At 42.0% G+C, this 20,406-nt stretch overlaps 1 protein-coding gene across 3 annotated transcripts in view; it reads right to left on the reverse strand.

The window, feature by feature from the left end:
* Window positions 1-179: 179 nt before the first annotated feature.
* SDCBP2 (syndecan binding protein 2) overlaps window positions 180-20,406 on the reverse strand; it is a 30,577-nt gene continuing 10,350 nt past the window's right edge. For 2 of the 3 annotated variants that reach the window (XM_056548905.1, XM_056548907.1), the window contains exons 2-9: window positions 18,650-18,711; window positions 17,164-17,260; window positions 11,217-11,317; window positions 9,622-9,783; window positions 9,359-9,534; window positions 5,328-5,499; window positions 4,581-4,672; window positions 180-1,567 (exon numbers count right to left, since the gene is read on the reverse strand). In XM_056548905.1, coding sequence (XP_056404880.1) covers window positions 1,513-1,567; window positions 4,581-4,672; window positions 5,328-5,499; window positions 9,359-9,534; window positions 9,622-9,783; window positions 11,217-11,317; window positions 17,164-17,260; window positions 18,650-18,711 — 917 coding nt within the window. In that variant the 3' untranslated portion in view covers window positions 180-1,512. The remainder of the gene's footprint in view (window positions 1,568-4,580; window positions 4,673-5,327; window positions 5,500-9,358; window positions 9,535-9,621; window positions 9,784-11,216; window positions 11,318-17,163; window positions 17,261-18,649; window positions 18,712-20,406) is intronic. The other variant, XM_056548906.1, reaches the window with a different exon arrangement.

Consider the following 20,406-nt stretch of genomic DNA (forward strand, 5'->3'; position numbering starts at 1 on the left):
TAAACATCAGGTTACCAGCACAGTGGCATCTTATCAAATATTATAGTGGTATATACAGGTAAGGCCCCTATCAAATTCGTCCGTCAAGCGCTTTTTTTTTTGCAGTTTGACGGCCATAATTTTGCCGGAACATACCGGCAAATAACTGGTCCCGATGGACCCCATTGTATTCAATAGCTGTTGTTATTTTCGGAGAGAAATGCCGGAGAGAAAGACTGTGCGTGCACTATTTTTTTCTCCGGCTTTTCTCTATCCTAAAATAGCGGGCTTTACACTGCTGGAGAAAACCGGCAGTGTGAACGTAGCCTAATAAAATGCAATTGAACTCTTAAAGCTTAGCTCCAGAGTTTTGGTGCCACATCCAGTTCAGCATGGAAAGACACAGCAAGCACTTAATAGGACTGACACACAGAACACACCGGGTGTTATATGGCTGCCTCAGCAATCCGACCGCTTAGTGTGAGTCCATGCTGAACTTTGCAGAGCGTGTGGCACCCCCATACACAATTAAATATGGTAAATCCCAAATCTACCCACCATCCCATCAAGTTCCATCTACCACCAAAAAACGTTGATTTTGTTTGTTCTTCCAGCTGCACAGTGTGGACAAGATGCTATATGCTAAGCTGATGGCTCACAAAATGTTAGGTCCCTTTACATATGTCCGTCCTTTTTCTTTTCCCTCCAGCGCTGCAAGAAATATGCCAGATGGAAAATTAAGCCAGAACTGATCCCATTCATTTAAATGGGACCGTTCACAATCATCCGTCAGTTTAGACGCCGGATGATTGGACTCGCCGGACCGCCACAGACGGAAACGCATCTTGCTGCGTTCCCCTGTCCGATGATCACAAACAATAGACGCCGGATGATGCACTTCTGGCATCAGTTGGTGCATCAGTTCTGGCAATTTTCACCCAGTTCCACTGGAGTCAGACACCGGATATATGAACCTAGCCTAAGTTACAGGAAGAAGAAATTAGACATTCTATTATATATGAGGAGGGGATTGGGTTAGTTGTGTAACAAACATTCATGAAAGACAGTCTTTCTCAGCCTGTGGCTCTTGAGGTGTTGCAATACAACTCCCATCATGGGACTGTCACAGTATGATGGGAGCTGTAGTTTTGCAACAGCTGGAAAGCCACATGTTGTAAAAAAAAACTTGTGTAAGGAGGTGATGGATCACATTAAGAAGGTATATTATGTTCTGTCATATCTACTTCATGTCAACCTTTGACCTCATAGATAAGATTGCATGTAACACATGGGTCCTTGGTTTGCAGTTTCCCCTCTGAACCCTCTTGTTTGATGAGTATTGCATAGACATTGGTCTCTGTAGAAAGTAGAGCCAGATGAGACAGGAATTGTCCATAGGTTAGGTGGGGGTTCCTGTAGAATGAGGTTAGAGGTCACGTATACATATGTAAAGTGCATATTAGGCCTGGATGCCCTCCAGGCTATCGACCACATTCCTTCAGGTTTTCCTTCAGGTTTTCCTGGCAGGTGACTTTACACTTCTGGGATGGAATGGTCCATGGAGTTCTTAATGAGTCCTGATGACATTCTGTAAGAAAAAGAATCCACATGTCTGGTTACCTGTCTCTGTACCTTACCCAAGCTAGCATGCACTATTTGCTAGACATATTTCCTTCACCCCACACTGCCACCTATTCACTTCCTCACTATTTCTTCATTTAGAGCACAAGGACTCCCACTGTAATTCTTAACACTGACTCTTTTAACCTATTAAATGCAAATAATACATCACATTTTCACCTAGACACTATTTTGGAGATTTCACTGGTTGCTTAGAGCAGTGTTTCCCAACCAGCGTGCCTCCAGCTGTTGCAATACTAGAACCCCCAAAATGCCTGGACAGCCAAAGGCTGTAGTAGTTCTGCAACAGCTGGAGGCACACTGGCTGGGAAACACAGTCCACAAAATAACTATGCACTGGTTTCACTTTAACAAAAGCTTTTAATTTGAGACTAGGTTAAAAATCCTGCAGATCTTTTATTCTATTACTTTGTAATGCTTTGTTCTTTGGATACGTATGCCAGATGGTCCTGGTTACCCAGTTGCAGGCTGTTCAAATAGCCATATAGCACTGATGCTGCTTCCTTAACTTAGTTGTGATGTCACGGGGGCTTCTAGTGCACAGAAATGCCTGCAGCCAGGGGACCAGGGTCATCTGCCACAGGGCCTGGGCTACTTCCATTTTTTTTTTTTTTTTTGCAGCACTATTTAAAATGTTTTTTTTTTTTACTCAATGATTGCAACAGTCCACACGATTGTAGACAACTGTATGTATTTATTTATTTATTTTTTTTTTTTTTTTTACTGCAACTAGAGCTCAATAGTTTCAGTAGCTCCAAAAAGTTGCAGTTTTTAGCCTTGGCCTTAGGATACTTTCACACTATGTGAAAAGCTTCGTTACAAACGGACGTTAAAGAGATTTGTAAATCACTTCTATTAAGAAATCTTTACCCTTCCAGTACTTTTTAGCAGCTGTATTCTACAGAGGAAATTATTTATTTTTGAATTTCTTTTTTGCCTTGGCCTCTTACTGCTGACACCTCTGTCCATGTCAGGAACTGTCCAGAGCAGGAAAAAAAAATCCCCATAGCAAACCTATGCTGCTCTGGACAGTTCCTGACACGGACAGAGATGTCGGCAGAGAGCACTGTGGACAAGACAAAAAAAATTCAAAAAGAAAAGAATTTCCTCTAGCATACAGCTGCTAAAAAGTACTGGAATGGTAAAGATTTTTCTATAGAAGTAATTTACAAATCTGTTTTAACTTTCTGGCATCAGTTCATTAAAAAAAAAAAGTTTTCCACCAAAGTACCCCTTTTAAGGGCTCTCTTTTTTTTTTTTTTATTTTATTTTTTTCCTTTTGACGGCAATTAACGTCTGTGCCTAACAGGAGTCATAACGGGCACATAGGATCCTATTCACTTGAATGGGATTCTCTGACGTCCGTTATTTTTGCCGTTATTCCACCGGAAGATAGCGGGAGAAAAAGAAGTCCCAAGCACACATTTTTCTCCCGCTATCTTCTAACGGCCGTCACACTGCCGGGCAAAAACTGCAGTGTGAAAGTAGCCTTATACAGTACCGTATATACTATTTTTTTCTACAGTGGATGCAATGTATTTAAACCTCATGATTGCTTGTATAGTAAATGCTGTGGATTTTTCACAAGGTGATTCTGTGCAGAATACAGTGTACTCCAAATGTGGCCATACTCCTTAGGTGGTTTTCCCACTTTTAGATGCAGTGTTTGAAGCCAACACCAGGAACAGTTTGTAGTTTAAGGACCTGGGCAAAATAAAAATGTGTCCCGCAGCTGGGGGTGGTGTGAAAATATTAAACATGCTATACTGACCAGTCCTGCTTCTCTGCAGCTGCCGCACAAATGCTTCTGCTTCTTCACTGGGCTCCGCTTCCTCCAGGTTGCTGTGACCTCTCAACCCCACAGGAACTAGCCTGCTCAGTGTCCTGCGTCAGTCAGTGATTGGCTGTGCAGGACAGTTCCTATGGGGCTGGGACTTTATTAGGCACAGCTCCATACATTTGGTAGTGGGCATACCATGAACTGCTGGACCAGAAATGGCCACTAGCAAATGATGAAGAGGCCGCAATACCCAAACAAGTGCCAAAGCCCCTGTAGGGTAAAATCAGCAGCCAATAGCTACGCATCTTTTCAGGAAAAATTGTGCGACCATCCGCTGACGCATTTCAGCAGGCTGCTTCTGTGCCTGATATTTATGTCCTATCCTAAGAATATTACCTCAATATAATGGCCCCAGAGAGCGCCTTTAAAAAAAAAAAAAAAAAAGAAACATTCCCAGTGGAGTATCCCTTTAATCAACTGGTGCCAAAAAGTTAAACAGATTTGTAAATTACTTCTATTAAAAAATCTTAATCCTTCCAGTATTTATCAGCTGCTGTTAAGATAGTTCTGTTCTTTTTGAATTTCCTTTCTGCCTGACCACAGTGCTCTCTGCTGACCCCGCTGTCCATTTTAGGAACTGTCCAGAGTAGGAGTAAACACCCATAGAAAACCTATGCTTCTCTGGACAGTTCCTAAAATGAACAGAGGTGTCTGCAGAGAGTACTGTGGTCCAGCAGAAAGGAAATTCAAAAAGAAAAGAACTTTCTGCCGGACCAAAGTGCTTTCTGCTGACCCCTCTGTCCATTTTAGGAACTGTCCAGAGAAGCATAGGTTTTCTATGGGGATTTACTCCTACTCTGGACAGTTCCTAAAATGGACAGAGGGGTCAGGCAGAAAGGAAATTCAAAAACCAAAAAAACTTCCTGTGGATCATACAGCAGCTGAGAAGTACTGGAAGGATTAAGATTTTTTAATTGAAGTAATTTATAAATCTGTTTTTAACTTTCTAGCAACAGTTGATTTAAAAAAAAAAAAAAAAAGTTTTCCAGTGGAGTACCCCTTTAAAGGAAAGCTGTGTCAAGGGGCTCCCTGCTGTGGATGCTTCCTACGCAGGAACGGAGCTGTATTTCTGCTCTATTCCCAGTAGTTATCATTCTATTCCTATTAAGTGAAGTCTTACTTTTTGATAATGTGCTCGTAGATGACTGTAGGGATCACTGTGACTGTGACGCTGCGGCCAGACGAGGCCAAAATGTTTTCTATCTGACGATCCTGAGAAAAAGAAAGTGACGTTTAATAGATAGGTAACAAAATCTGTACTTTATCCATTCAATGTACAGTAACATTACACCTACTGGGCTTGTGACACCCCACCACCATTCTGCACAGCACTCCAACCCCTATTCTCCTGCACACCACTATAACGTCCATTACTAATCTACCCCACTCACAGCTATCACCTGTGTGTATTTATAGCAGTGCTTTCCAACCAGGGGGCCTCCAGCTGTTGCAAAACTACAACTCCTAGCATGCCTGGACAGCCAACGGCTGTCCGGGCATGCTGGGAGTTGTAGTTTTGCAACAGCTGGAGGCACCCTGGTTAGGAAACACCGATCTATAGCAATTCCCTAATCCAGAGACCCCAATTTGAAAAACTACAGCACCCTAAGAGCTGGAGAGCCACAGGTTGGGGAGCTTTGCTCTTATCTATTCTTACCCAACCAGGGAGCCTCTGGCTGTTGCAAAACTACAACTCCCAGCATGCACTGTCTGGGCATGCTGGGAGTTGTAGTTTTGCAACAGCTGAAGGCTCCCAGGTTTGGAAACCCTCCTCTAAAACTATACCTATTTATGGGTACCTTTTTTTTTTAGAAACATTACACACTATATAATGCACGTTATTTAAAATCCCTAAAGATCTGTTCACCTTGAGTCCAATGACGTTCTGCCCGTTGACCTCACACAGGTAATGGTTGGTGAGCAGCCCATTTCTGGCCGCTGAGCCGTCCTTCACCAGCGAGGTGATCTTTCCCTTCTTGTAGACAAAGCCGACATGTCCTGAGGAATCTTTCTGTAGAGTGATTGTACGCTGGAATGGACTGGAAAAAAAACACAACTGGCAGTCAGTGGCGCCCCCCTACAAGCTTCTATAGGTCTTATACACCAGTAACGTTCTAACTAAAATATTATTAAAGGGGTATTCCAGTGAAAAACTATTTTTTTCATATCAACTGGCTCCAGAAAGTTAAACAGATTTGTAAGTTCCTTCTATTTAAAAAAAATTAAAAAAAATTATCCTTCCAGTACTTATCAGCTGCTGAAGTTGAGTTGTTTTTTTCTTACTGACACCTCTGTCTGTCTCGGGAACTGTCCAGAATAGGAGCAAATCCCCATAGCAAACCTCTCATGCTCTGGACAGTTCCTTAGACAGACAGAGGTGTCAGCAGAGAGCACTGTTGTCAGTCAGAAAAGAACAACTCAACTTCAGCTAAGTACTGGAAGGATTAAGACTTTTTAATAGAAGTAATTTACAAATCTGTTTAAATTTCTAGAGCCAGTTGATATGAAAAAAATATAGTTTTATACTGGAATACCCCTTTAATTCTCTTGGTTTAAAGGGTTATCTAGGAAAAAACTTTTATATATTTATATATATATATATATATATATATATATATATATATATATAATCAACTGGTAAATAGATCTGAAATTACTTCTATTAAAAAATCTTAATCCTTTCAGTACTTGTGAGCTTTTGAAGTTAAGGTTGTTCTTTTCTGTCTAAGTGCTCTCTGATAACACGTGTCTCGGGAACCGCCCAGTTTAGAAGCAAATCCCCATAGCAAACCTCTTCTAAACTGGGCGTTTCCCGAGACAGGTGTCATCAGAGAGGATTTAGACAGAAAAGAAGAGCCTTAACTTCCAAAGCTCATAAGTACTGAAAGGATTAAGATTTTTTTAATAGAAGTAATTTACAAATCTTTTTAACTTTCTGGAGCCAGTTGATATATATAAAAAAGTTTTTTTCCTGGAATACCCCTTTAATGTCTGTACAGAGCATGCTCTTCTGTGGTGCATTGTGGGAGATGTAGTATTTATACCATGCACTGTATAGTAGTCTTTCCTGGATAAAATAAAAATAATACAAGGTCCCTTTAAGGCAAATTCTAGATTGTGACTTTGATTTGACCATAAAAGCGGCTGTCCAGTCCCATGACCTCTGCATTATGTATGGATTTTGCCTTGGGTTGTTTTTTTTACTAGAAATCAATATTGGACTATTTGTAGATCATGTTATGATGGGGAAGAATTGAAGGACTAAGCGCGTTCTGGAAGTGAAAGAATTACTGGAAAACTCTAATGTCGGAATATTATATTCCAGCTGATTTTTAAGTATTCTATAGAACAAGGCGATCTTGTTTTAAAGCTTATTATTATAAACTGATCTCGACTATGACCACTAGAGGGCGCTGCTCTGTGTATATGGCAGCCTCAGTGCAGGTCTGTATTAATGACGTGGTCAGATTGTATAAGACTGCTGCTGTCACTGAATGGAGTATATAGCGGATGTCTGTCTCATGATTTGTGCCTGTATCTGGATGTTTATAGAGGAATAAAGGAACTTAACACTAATTCTAAACTGAGAACTCTGAAATCTTCTTCTCTTTTGTAAAACTTGTTCTGATTCTTGAACAATGACAGATTAAAAATAGATGTCCAATTTAAAGAGCGCCCCACCTCTTCTGGCTAGTAAGGCATCTGCTTCTGGAAACGATGGGTTGGCATGACAATGGAAATGGCAGCCATATTTACTGCCCCCCATCTTTTCTATTTGCTGATAGTTACAAGTACAGTGGTCCCTCAACATACGATGGTAATCCGTTCCAAATGGACCATCGTTTGTTGAAACCATCGTATGTTGAGGGATCCGTGCAATGTAAAGTATAGGACAGTGGTCTACAACCTGCGGACCTCCAGATGTTGCAAAACTACAACACCCAGCATGCCCGGACAGCCGTTGGCTGTCCGGGCATGCTGGGAGTTGTAGTTCTGCAACATCTGGCGGTCCGCAGGTTGAAGACCACTGGTATTGGAGGTTATACTAACGTGTCCCCGCCGCTCTGGACAGTCACCGCTCGGCACCGCTTCCCCGGATGTCGCCCTCCATCGCTGTCGCCGCGTCCCCGACGCTCCGGAAGGCCTCTGCTTCGCCGGCATCCTCGCTCTCCGTCGCCGCCATCACGTCGCTACGCACGCCGCTCCTATTGGATGACGGGACGGCGTGCGCAGTGACGTGATGATGATGATGGAGAGCGCCGATGATGCAGGGGATCCCGACGACGCGCCAGAGCCCCGAGGACAGGTAAGTGATCGTCAGCGGACCACACGGGGCACAGTAAACGGCTATCCGGTGGCAGATGAAGCAGTCAGCGCTTATGCGATGGCCCCGACATACAAAAGCCTCGTATGTTGATGCTGCCTTCAACATGAGATAGAAATAGAAAACAAAAAGGACCACACAGGGCGCCTAGTGCATTATCCTAAGGTGCAAGAGAAAATAAAATGGTGCTGGTATTGAGCTCGCCTTGAGCGCAATAATATACGCATATCACCCCGATGTCTGGGGTATATGATGAAGAGGTAATGCTGGGAATGCTGCACTGCCGTCGGGATGTGGATCCAGATTGGAGTCTGTCCACCAAGAGTGCAAGGTTAACCGAGAAAAAGGAGATCCCTCTTAGGCGCTGCTGTTCCCAACAAATTTCACTTAGATGTATGTAAATAAAAAGTGAATCCTTTTTTATTGTACCAATGACGCGTTTCGGGTCCGTACCCTTCTTCAGATGCCTTCTGAGAGGCCATCGCATGTTGAAATGATCGTATGTCGGGGCCATCGTATGTCGGGGCCATCGTAGGTCGGGGGGGTCACTGTACCTTTTGCATTTTCACTAATTCACAATTTTTTTTTTTTACAAAAAATGCAGCAAATTTCATAATAAAAAAATATAAAAATCTTGATACATGGTACATTTTAACGTTTTATTGATGCAGACTGTGTCTTCATAATTATAGACCATTGTTAAACCCTGTGTAGTCTGATCCTGCAGCCATACTTCTATCTGTCCCCTATATTTTCCTAACCAAAAGACTATAGGGCACAGATTAAAGGATCAGCAGGATCAGACTACACAGGGTTTGTAGCTGTAGGGACACACCGGGGCTACAGAGGTGCTGAATCCACATAACTGCAGATTGATTTCAGGTGGATTGAGATTTAAAAAAAAAATGCAATGGAGGACTAGATATAGACTTGACGTAAGTTATCAGCGTCTGGCAAAAGATGACCGCTTTAGTGGAAGGTGTAATAGTGACCATATTGGTTGTCACCTAACTTTTTCAGAAAGCGATAACTATCAAACAGTTGCATAGAGATTTAGGAGGAATGGCTCTTTAAAGGGGTACTCCGGTGGAAAACATTATTCTTTATTTATTTTTATTTTTTTATAAATCAACTGGTGCCAGAAAGTTAAACAGATTTGTAAATTACTTCAATTAAAAAAATCTTAATCCTTCCAGTACTTATTAGCTGCTGAATACTACAGAGGAAATTATTTTCTTTTTAGAACACAGAGCTTTCTGCTGACATCACAAGCACAGTGCTGGACAGTTCCATTTTAGGAAATGTCCAGAGTAGGAGAAAATCCCCATAGCAAACATATGCTGCTCTGGACAGTTCCTAAAATTGACAGAGATGTCAGCAGAGAGCACTGTGTTCCAAAAAGAAAATAATTTCCTCTGTAGTATTCAGCAGCTAATAAGTACTGGAAGGATTAAGATTTTTTTAATAGAAGTAATTTACAAATCTGTTTAACTTTCTGGCACCAGTGGATTAAAAAAATGTTTTCCACCGGAGAACCCCTTTAAGACTGTGTTTTGAGTATTAGGGTTACTCACCGGTCCCTAACTATCATGCTGATCCTGTCCTGTCCAGCTTTTTTCAGCGCCTTGTGGGCCCGGTCATTGCTCCACCCGGCACAGTCCTGATTATCGATCTGTAGGATCTGGTCCCCGAACCTCAGGCCCACCAAGGAGGCTGGAGAATTGACTTGGACGAGCTGCACAAACACCCCCTAGAAGAGAAACCATTACAGAGTGTTAGCCCTCCTGCCACCTTCTAGCCCCTTCACTTTGTGGGCCCAACTCATAGGCCTCCTCACCTTATCCACAGTCCGTAGCCTCAGGCCCACTTTGCCGTTCTCATCCTTGCACAAGATCACCTCCCGGATTCCATTCTTAATTTCTGCCCGTCTAAGACCAATGTCATTACCAGTGACTGGAGCCACCAGTCCTCCGGGGATGGTGTGAGGGACTGCCACATCCTGAAGGGCAAAGAGGGAAGAATAGAAATACAATTTAGCATTCTGTATCAAATAGGAATGTGGAGGCCACAATAATATTCAAGAGTCCTGCTTGTTGTCAATGAATAGGACCAGTCTCGTTTACATCCCAAGACTGAATACCCTTCTTGACCTAATACTTCTCTCCGTTGAGAGTTTGCTACAATTTTATCTAGACTACACAATCTAATAAGCCACGTTCACATCTGTTCAGGCAAAAATACCAGGCACTATGACGGAAACCTGAGTGACCCAGTCAATGAGGCCAACCAGGTGCCGTTGGTATCCAATGACCGAGGAAAACAATGGAAAAGAATAATGCTGAAAAACGTTGACTCCAGACTGATACATTGTAATAAACAAGAGAGAGATGTGTACTGTTGTGTTACGTTCACAGTAGGATGTCTTGACTAAATACGACAGTAACAAACCCACAACCATGAGAAATATAATGATATATATATATATATAACCCACAACCATGATATATATAATAATATATATATATATATATATATAATAATATATATATATATAACCCACAACCATGATATATATAATAATATATATATAACCCACAACCATGATATATATAATAATATATATATATATAACCCACAACCATGATATATATAATAATATATATATAACCCACAACCATGAGAAATATAATAATATATATATATATATAACCCACAACCATGATATATATAATAATATATATATATATAACCCACAACCATGATATATATAATAATATATATATATATATAACCCACAACCATGATATATATAATAATATATATATATAACCCACAACCATGATATATATAATAATATATATATATATAACCCACAACCATGATATATATAATAATATATATATATAACCCACAACCATGATATATATAATATATATATATATATATATATAACCCACAACCATGAGAAATATAATAATATATATATATATATATAACCCACAACCATGATATATATAATAATATATATATATATATAACCCACAACCATGATATATATAATAATATATATATATAACCCACAACCATGATATATATAATAATATATATATATATATATATAACCCACAACCATGATATATATAATAATATATATATATATATATATATATATATAACCCACAACCATGATATATATAATAATATATATATATAACCCACAACCATGATATATATAATAATATATATATATAACCCACAACCATGAGAAATATACGGTCTGTATAGATCATAAACCTCTAGATTTATACAGCAATATTCTTATTCTCTGACAGCAAGCTTGGAAATGGTAAGAAATTGAGCTTTACTATCGTTCTGATGACTTGCGGGTGTGTGATCTTTACATGATAACTATGGGTAGAGAACCGCACTCACGTTTCCTCCAGATGGAACCAGTGACATGTTAAGCTGTAACTCTTCATCCGTCAGTGACAGTCCCATGTAATTGTTGAGTTCTGACAGATTTGGGTATAGACCTAAGAGAACAGAAATGTGATTGTGAGCTAGCAATATACACATGTGCATGGGGCGACTATTGACCTCTACAACATAACACGGCAGCAGCACGAGAAGTGACCTGTGATTGTTGGAGGTATTAGATCCTCTTCAAGCTATGACTCAAATGAGCCACATTGTAATTTTGGGGTTGATAACAGGGAACAACACGTTGCATTTAAAGGGAACCTGTCCTTACTCTCATGAAGCCTGAACTACAAGCCATCAAGGTCATCCCCGGAGGCTCCTGCCCATCCCTCCAGCCTTAAAGGGGTACTCCGCCCCTAGACATCTTATCCCTATCCAAAGGATAGGGGATAAGATGTCAGATCCCGCATAGACTTTCATTGAGGGGCGGGGCATAACATCACACGGGGGTGGGGTCGTGATATCACCCTCTTCCGCTCGCGTGGTCGGGATCCGAAGCCTCCAGCGTTGCCGGAAGCCGTTGAGGTGGCTGCTGCAGCCGAGATCCCGGGGGTCCCCAGCAGCAGGACCCCCGCAATCTGACATCTTATCTGACATCCTTTGGATAAGGGATAAGATGTCTAGGGGCGGAGTACCCCTTTAATTCACAGAAATATACCAATTTCCAAACAGGGCGAGATCTATTAGTCAAGGCTGGTGGGGCGGGAAGCAGCCACTGGGGACCCAATGACTTGTGGTTCAGGCAGCATTAAAGGGGTACTCCCATGGAAAACTTTTATTTTTAAATCAACTGGTGCCAGAAAGTTAAACAGATTCGTAAATTACTTCTATTAAAGAATCTTAATCCTTCCAGTACTTATGAGCTGCTTAATACTGCAGCAGAAATTATTTTCTTTTTAGAACACAGAGCTCTCTGCTAACATCACAACCACAATGCTCTCTGCTGACATCTCTGTCCATTTTAAGAACTGTCCAGAGTAGGAGAAAATCCCCATAGCAAACATATGCTGCTCTGGACAGTTCTGAAAATGGACAGAGATTTCAGCAGAGAGCACTGTGCTGGTGATGTCAGCAGAGAGCTCTGTGTTCCAAAAAGAAAAGCATTTCCTCTGTAGTATACAGACCCTAAAAAGTACTGGAAGGAGTAAGATTTTTTTATAGAAGTAATTTACAAATCTGTTTAACTTTCTGGCACCAGTTGAATAAAAAAAATAAAAATAAAAAAGTTTTCCACGGGAGTACCCCTTTAAAGTGGTCACAGGTTCATGGTTCTCTTTATCTGCACAGTAAATAGACAGAATGTTCGCATCAGAATGTAGATATGGTTGCTAGAGTCAGAACCCTGTTTGTGTTGTACACGATGCACACCCTCCTACATGTGGGTGAAATGTGGCAGCTTATCCTCAGGGTTTGGCCGCTATGTTACACTGCAGATCCTATCTGTATTAGATCTAGCAAGTAAATATAACCTTAAGCAAACACAGAGATCATGAAAAATCTATTATCGCCAGGTACCGGTGACGGGACTCTGTTTACATGGAATGACCTATGTACTATGAAGACCTATGCAAGAAGCTGCAGTACTCACTGGTAAGCATTACAGCATCAGATACTACAGGTACTGTCAAATCCTTATAGATTGTCCCAAGCATTCTACAGGCTAGTGCTTATCTCCTCACCTCTACATGCTATTTGTGATGTACATACATAGTTAGTACGGTCGAAAAAAGACATATATCCATCAAGTTCAACCAAGGAATTGAAGGGTAGGGGTGTGGCGCGATATTGGGGAAGGGATGGGATTTTATATTTCTTCATAAGCATTAATGTTATTTTGTTCCAGGAATGTATCTAACCCTGTTTTAAAGCTGTAAATTTTTCCTGCTGTGACCAGTTCCTGAGGTAGACTGTTCCATAAGTTCACAGTCCTCACGGTTAAGAAGGCGTGTCGCCCCTTGAGACTAAACTTTTTCTTCTCCAGACGGAGGGAGTGCCCCCTCGTCCTTTGGGGGGGTTTGACCTGGAACAGTTTTTCTCCATATTTTTTGTATGGGCCATTTATATACTTATATGCGTTTATCATATCCCCCCTTAAACGTCTCTTCTCAAGACTAAACAATTGTAACTCCTTTAATCGCTCCTCATAGCTAAGAGGTTCCATGCCCCATATTAGTTTAGTCGCACGTCTCTGCACCCTTTCCAGCTCCACAGTGTCCCTTTTATGGACAGGTGACCAAAACTGAACAGCATATTCCAGGTGAGGCCGTACCAATGCTTTATAAAGGGGGAGTATTATGTCCCTGTCCCTTGAGTCCATGCCTCTTTTGATACATGACAATATCCTGCCGGCTTTGGAAGCAGCAGCCTGACATTGCATGCTATTTTGTAGTCTGTGATCTACAAGTACACCCAGATCCTTCTCTACCAGTGACTCTGCCAGTTTAATCCCCCCTAAGACATACGATGCATGCAGGTTATTAGTACCCAGATGCCACAATCTTGTTCTATGGAGGATCCCTTAGAGCAGTGGTCTTCAACCTGCGGACCTCCAGGTGTTGCAAAACTACAACTCCCAGCATGCCCGGACAGCCAACGGCTGTCCGGGCATGCTGGGAGTTGTAGTTTTGCTACATCTGGAGGTCCCCAGGTTAAAGACCACTGCCTTAGAGCATGTTTACACAAAACCAAGTGTAAAAATCTGTTGTTTTTTTAAGGCCCTTCTTTAAGCGGAAAAAAAAAAAACTGCACAACAAACTCAAGGCTCCCACTAAAATAAATGGTAGGTGGTTGAAAGTTCTAGAGAAAAAGGGAAAAAGTTGTTCAGCTCATCACCCGCTGCAGACATCAATAGATAGGATTGCGGCTCTCATGCGGCTTTGCAGGTGGGCTTTGGAGCACGGACAGTGCGGGCCATAACCCCGTAAGTGCAGAACAAACAGTGAAGGTCGGGGGTCCAGCTCACAAAAATAAGTAAAACATAACTTTTATTTCACATGGGTAAAAAAAACATGAACAAAAAAAGAAAACAAAAACCTATAGGTACATTAAAAGCAAATGCCGACGCGTTTCGAACTTACTAAGAGTTCTTACTAAGAGAACTTACTAAGAGAACTTACTAAGACGCTTTGGTGTTTGTTTTTAATGTACCTATAGGTTTTTGTTTTCTTTTTTTTGTTCATGTTTTTTACCCATGTGAAGTAAAAGTTATGTTTTACAAATTTTTGTGAGCTGGACCCCCGACCTTCATTGTTTGTTCTGTTCTAGAGACATGTGATCGGAGCGTTCAAACTACAACCAAGGAGCCAGGAGTTGAGCATGTGGCTGAGCTCTTTTCTCCCTGATCTTTATGCACACGGCCGAGACAGACCCATACACTCGCACTGTAAGTTTGTCTCGGTCACGTGACACAGAGCCAGGGGTTAAAGTGCTTTTGCAGGCTCCCCCTGGCTTGTTCTCCTGATCGGTAAGGGTCTGAACATTCAGACCCCAACCGATCAAAACTTTAAACGTGTCTCTAGTGACCAAAAACAGCCACGCTGAATTTGTCTGTGTGAACATGCCCTTACAATACAGACTCATGGAATAATGTGCTCCAGACCATATTTGAAGTTGGGTTATCTAGTGTTTTATTAAAAAAATAAAATAAAAATTAAGAATAATATGATGCTGAGCCAGGTGAAAAATAGAAAAGAAAACATACTTTCCTAGCCCTGGTCCCCCACAGCTCCTGTTCTCCTCTTTCTATCCCCTGATATTCTTTCTTTTTCCTGCTTCAGGGACAAGCACTTGTTGCAGGACCTGCCGGCTCAGCCAATCACTGGATGCAGCGGTGTCCTGTCTTGGCAAGTGATTGGCTGAGCAGGCAGGTCCTGCAACAGGTGCTTGTCTCTAAAGCTGGAAGAAGACAAAAGATCGGGGCACCAGACGAAGCCGAACAGGAGCTATGGGGAACTAGCGGGGGACTGGAGCTAGGTATGAATGTTTTTTTTATTTTTTATTCCTATTTCCATCAAAATAAATATATTTTTTTACAAAAACTTGAGGCCATTAGACATTTCAAATCGAGCACTGTGTTAAAGGGGTACTGCAGGGGTACTTTTTTTTTTTTTTTTTTAATCAACTGGTGCCAGAAAGTTAAACAGATTTGTACATTACTTCTATTAAAAAATCTTAATCCTTCCTGTACTTATTAGCTGCTGAATACTACAGTGGAATATTTTTTTTTTCCATTTGAAACACAGAGCTCTCTGCTGACATCATGACCACAGTGGTCTCTGCTGACATCTCTGTCCATTTTAGGAACTGTCCAGAGTAGGAGAAAATCCCCATAGCAAACATATGCTGCTCTGGACAGTTCCTAAAATGGACAGAGATGTCAGCAGAGAGCACTGTGGTCATGATATCAGCAGAGAGCTCTGTGTTCCAAAAAGAAAACCATTTCCGCTCTAGCATTCAGCAGCTAATAAGTACTGGAAGGAGTAAGATTTTTTAATAGAAGTAATTTACAAATCTGTTTAACTTTCTGGCACTAGTTAATTAAAGAAAATAAAAAAGTTTTCCACCGGAGTACCCCTTTAATTGTGAGACTCAATCTGCGGCATATCTATTGTCTTGCAGTTGCCGACTTCAGAATGTGGGCACCACTCCAATATAAAAGGTAGCTATCCATTGCATAGTGTCTCCCGACATTTTGCTGGAGTCCATAATAAAGACACTGAATCATTATGTTAAAAAATGTCCAGATATTTTCAACGATAAATTATGAGTCTTTCTAGATCAGTGGTCTTCAAACTGTGGCCCACCAGATGTTACAAAACTACAATTCCCAGCATGCCCGGACAGCCGTTGGCTGTCCGGGCATGCTGGGAGTTGTAGTTTTGCAACATCTGGAAGGCCACAGTTTGAAGACCGCTGTTCTAGATATTCAAGTTATGCACTTTTATTCCCTGAAGAGTTAAACAAAACTATTGAAAATGTCTGGTGATTCTTTTATATTTATTTTTATTCGTTTTTATCTTTTATTTTTTATATTGAATGAAAAAAAATAATCCTATTGTAACAGGTGATTTTATTATATTTTACATGAATATATAAATAAGATAAATATGTTTTGCAACAGCTGAAGGTCCACAGTTTGGAGACCAACTTCTAATCTGCAGCTTTAAGGATACTGTACATGTGAATACACCCTAAGGGTAGGTTCACACTGAACGGATCCGCAACGTATTTTACGCTGCAGATCCGCCAGTGACCCGACCTATTTTGTGTCCCCAGCGGTTGCCACATCCCGGCCCTGGCCTACTCGCAGCAGCTTTCCGCCGCTATGAGCAGCCACACAGGGGGGCTGTGAGTCGCCGAGTCCACTCGGACATTGCGGAGCAGCCATGATGTTTGAGTACACTGCACATGCGCAGTGCTCACAGACATCACGACTACGCAATGTCAGAGTGCACTTGGCGACTTACAGGCCCCCTGTGTGGCTGCTCATAGCGGCGGAAAGCTGCTGCGAGTAGGCCAGGGGCGGTATGTGGCGTGTGGTAACTGGAGGCACAAAATAGGTCGGGTCACCGGCAGATCCGAAGCGTAAAATAAGCTGCGGATCCGTTACGTGTGACCCTACCCTAAAGAAGTAGGACCACTAACAACATTACATGATAATGATGTGATAAATGCCGGGTGTCAGACCATTGGGACCTCCACTAATCACAAGAATATGGTCCCGAGTCCCCTTGGAGCTGTGGTTGAGCATTGGTGTCTTAGAGTTGAATGAACTGGCAGGGCGCATGCTCAACCGCCGCTCTATTAAAAGGAGACTCAGGACCCCCAACTTTGTTATTGGTGAGGGTCCCAGGGATCATACGTTTATCACTGGTGATAGATACTATGAGCGGTCACCTACCCTGAGCGGAGGACATAGAAGGTGCAGATGGCATTATGGCGGCGAGCTGTTGTTGGGCAGCATGTTGTTGTTGGGCAATCGCTTGGGTGGCCTGTGCCTGGAAGAGAGAATGAAAACATACAGACTAATCTCCATTAACCCCTGAGTCACCATCTCACCTGTGAGGAAGCACTATCTGTTATTATATCATGTAAGATAACAGAATGCGGTGTGATACTGCGAGGAATCTCACGTGGCACAAAGAAAGGACAGCCACAATGGAGTCACGTGACAGCTATGTCACCAGAGTCACTAATGATCCCTGTACATACAGGTGGTCTGTGACTCAATACTTCTGTATGCCGTGTCACCTGTAAACGCTACCTGGCGCACCCTCTTCTTAGGTTTCCTTCTCAGTGCCTGTGGCAATGTCTCAACTAAGGGAGGAGAACTGTTCTCGCCCTGCTTCCCGTCATGTAGCTCTTCAGCTGTTTAAGAACTACAACTCCCAGCATGCACTGCACTGTCGTTTTTTAACAGGTTGGGGACCATTGCATTATCTCCGATATAAGAAACATTAGAAGTGATGGCAGACACTTATCTCCTTCCCTAACAAAATAAGTCTCCTTCAATTAAAGGGGTACTCCGGTGGAAAACTTAATTTTTTTTAAATCAACTGGTGCCAGAAAGTTAAACAGATTTGTAAATTACTTCTATTAAAAAAAATCTTACTCCTTCCAGTACTTATTAGCTGCTGAATACTACAGAGGAAATTCTTTTCTTTTTGGAACACTGAGCTCTCTGCTGACATCATGAGCACAGTGCTCTCTGCTGACATCTCTGTCCATTTTAGTAACTGTCCAGAGCAGCATATGTTTGCTATGGGGATTTTCTCCTACTCTGGACAGTTCTTAAAATGGACAGAGATGTCAGCAGAGAGCACTGTGCTCATGATGTCAGCAGAGAGCTCTGTGTTCCAAAATGAAAAGAATTTCCTCTGTAGTATTCAGCAGCTAATAAGTACTGGAAGGATTAAAAAATTTTAATAGAAGTAATTTACAAATCTGTTTAACTTTCTGGCACCAGTTGATAAAAAAAAAAAAGGTTTACCACCGCAGTACCCCTTTAAAGGGGTTGTCCAGGATTAGAACAGCGCATGCTTTCTGCAAAACAGCACCACTCCTGTATACAGGCGGTGTCTGGTATTGCAGCTTGGCTCCATTGAAGTGAATGGGACTGAGCTGCAGAACTTCACATGAGCTGTAGACAAGAGTGGTAGACAAACGCAGAATATTTCTAATCCTAGACCAGTGTTTCCCAACCAGGGTGCCTCCAGGTGTTGCAAAACTACAACTCCCAGCATGCCTGGACAGCCTTTGGCTGTCCAGGCATGCTGGGAGTTGTAGTTTTGCAACACCTGGACGCACCCTGGTTAGGAAACACTGTCCTAGACAGCCATGTTAAAGGGATATTACTACTAGAATAAAGGTAGTGATGGTGAGCTCACCTGTAATGCACGGTCAACCTTCAGATCCTCCAGAGATGGATACAGAGACATGACTGCAGATCCTAAAACAAGAGGGTTTTACTTATTTTGTTATACAAAACAGAAGATAATGCAGTTCTATGCAGTCTGTTGTTCCCTGTTATCAGCCACTTCAGGTAGTGTTCATCAAGGGGACATACAAAAAAACAGGTCCCAGGTATCTGATGGTGTCCCTAGTATCCTATGGTAGAATGGCCAATCATATGAAATCAGTCATAATAAAAGACACATCAGAGACTGGAAGCCATTTCCATGCAATGATCTGCAGAACTCTAGGAAGGATAAAGTCTACACCAGTGTTTCCCAACCAGGGTGACTCCAGCTGTTGCAAAACTACAACTCCCAGCATGCCAGGAGTTGTAGTTTTGCAACAGCTGGAGGCAACTTGGTTGGGAAACAATGGTCTACGCAACGAGTCACTAAGTATCTGTCAGGCACAAAAGATAATTGCAAATGGTGCAATGCTCTGCAGGTCTAGTCAGAGCTAACTGCAGACAGTTCAATGCTCTGCCGGTCTATTTACAGGTGACTGGACACAGTGCAGTGCTCTGCAGGTCTAGTTAGAGGCAGACGGTGCAATACTCTGCAGTCACCCTATTGGCAACCCCCTCCTAGATTTTTTTTCAGCAAGGCCTTCTGGGTAATACAAGGTTAGTTGTATTTCCTCCTGTACGGCTACCACTACATTCCCCACAGAACGTGTCACTGGTCACCCAGCTTTTCTAGGCTCCTGAAAAACAAACTTGTCTAATGCAGTATAGCAGATCAGGGGACTCTGTTTCTTCCTGATATTTGTGTATGTTAAAGCTGATAGGGCACATGCCTGCCATTACATCACCCCTGGGGCTGCCATCCAACTTTCCTATGTTTCTGAATGACAACATTTCCGGTGATATGCAAGCAGGTTGATGTACTTGCAGATTTGCATTCAGGATTATGAGAAAGTTGAGCGACCACTTCAGTGGGAACTGAAATGGTGGCCGTTAGTTGTCACCCAGCTTTCTTAAAGATTCCTGGAAAGTTTTATGACAGCTGATATTGCTCCCACTGGGGTACATGTTTCTGGTTATGCAGCAATGTTTCAGCAGGGGGTGCATCACTACATTACTAAGAAGAATAGCTATTCAGGGATTTGGGAAAGCTGTGTCAGCTCAGTTTTCAGGAAATAAATGAAAATTAAAACACTCCAAGCATCAGAGATGGGGATTTCCAGACAAAGCAGGTTTTTCCACTGTAGGAAGTGGAGTCTATGACATATTTACTGCGTCCCTCAAACATGGCTTCCTCTCTGAATCACAAAGTGATCAGGTCACAATATCCAATGATTAAGCGGCACCTCATACCGTATATTAGTATTGCCTCGTAGCTGGGTGCGGCCCGGTGGCAATGTCAGTAATGTTCGTCATGTCGGCTAATGTCAAAATCATCCGACCGATTACCAGGCCATGTAACATGGATGTTCGCTCTTAGCAGAAGTTAATGATTTATTAACTGCGACTTTTGATGCAAAATTTTGGCGCAATCTGACGCCGCCAGCCCGGACCACACTAAGAAACCTGTCTACATCTAAGCTGCTTTACTATTTTAGAAGAACGTGCACCTGTTAGATAAATATAGGAGAAATTACACACAGCCAGGCAAGAGGGGGTTAAACAGAAGATAATTTAGACCGACAATGATACATTTCCCTCTATATGGTATTAATTTTTGTGTGTTCT

The sequence above is a fragment of the Hyla sarda genome, chromosome 12, assembly GCF_029499605.1.
Source record: "Hyla sarda isolate aHylSar1 chromosome 12, aHylSar1.hap1, whole genome shotgun sequence".
Lineage (NCBI taxonomy): Eukaryota > Metazoa > Chordata > Amphibia > Anura > Hylidae > Hyla > Hyla sarda.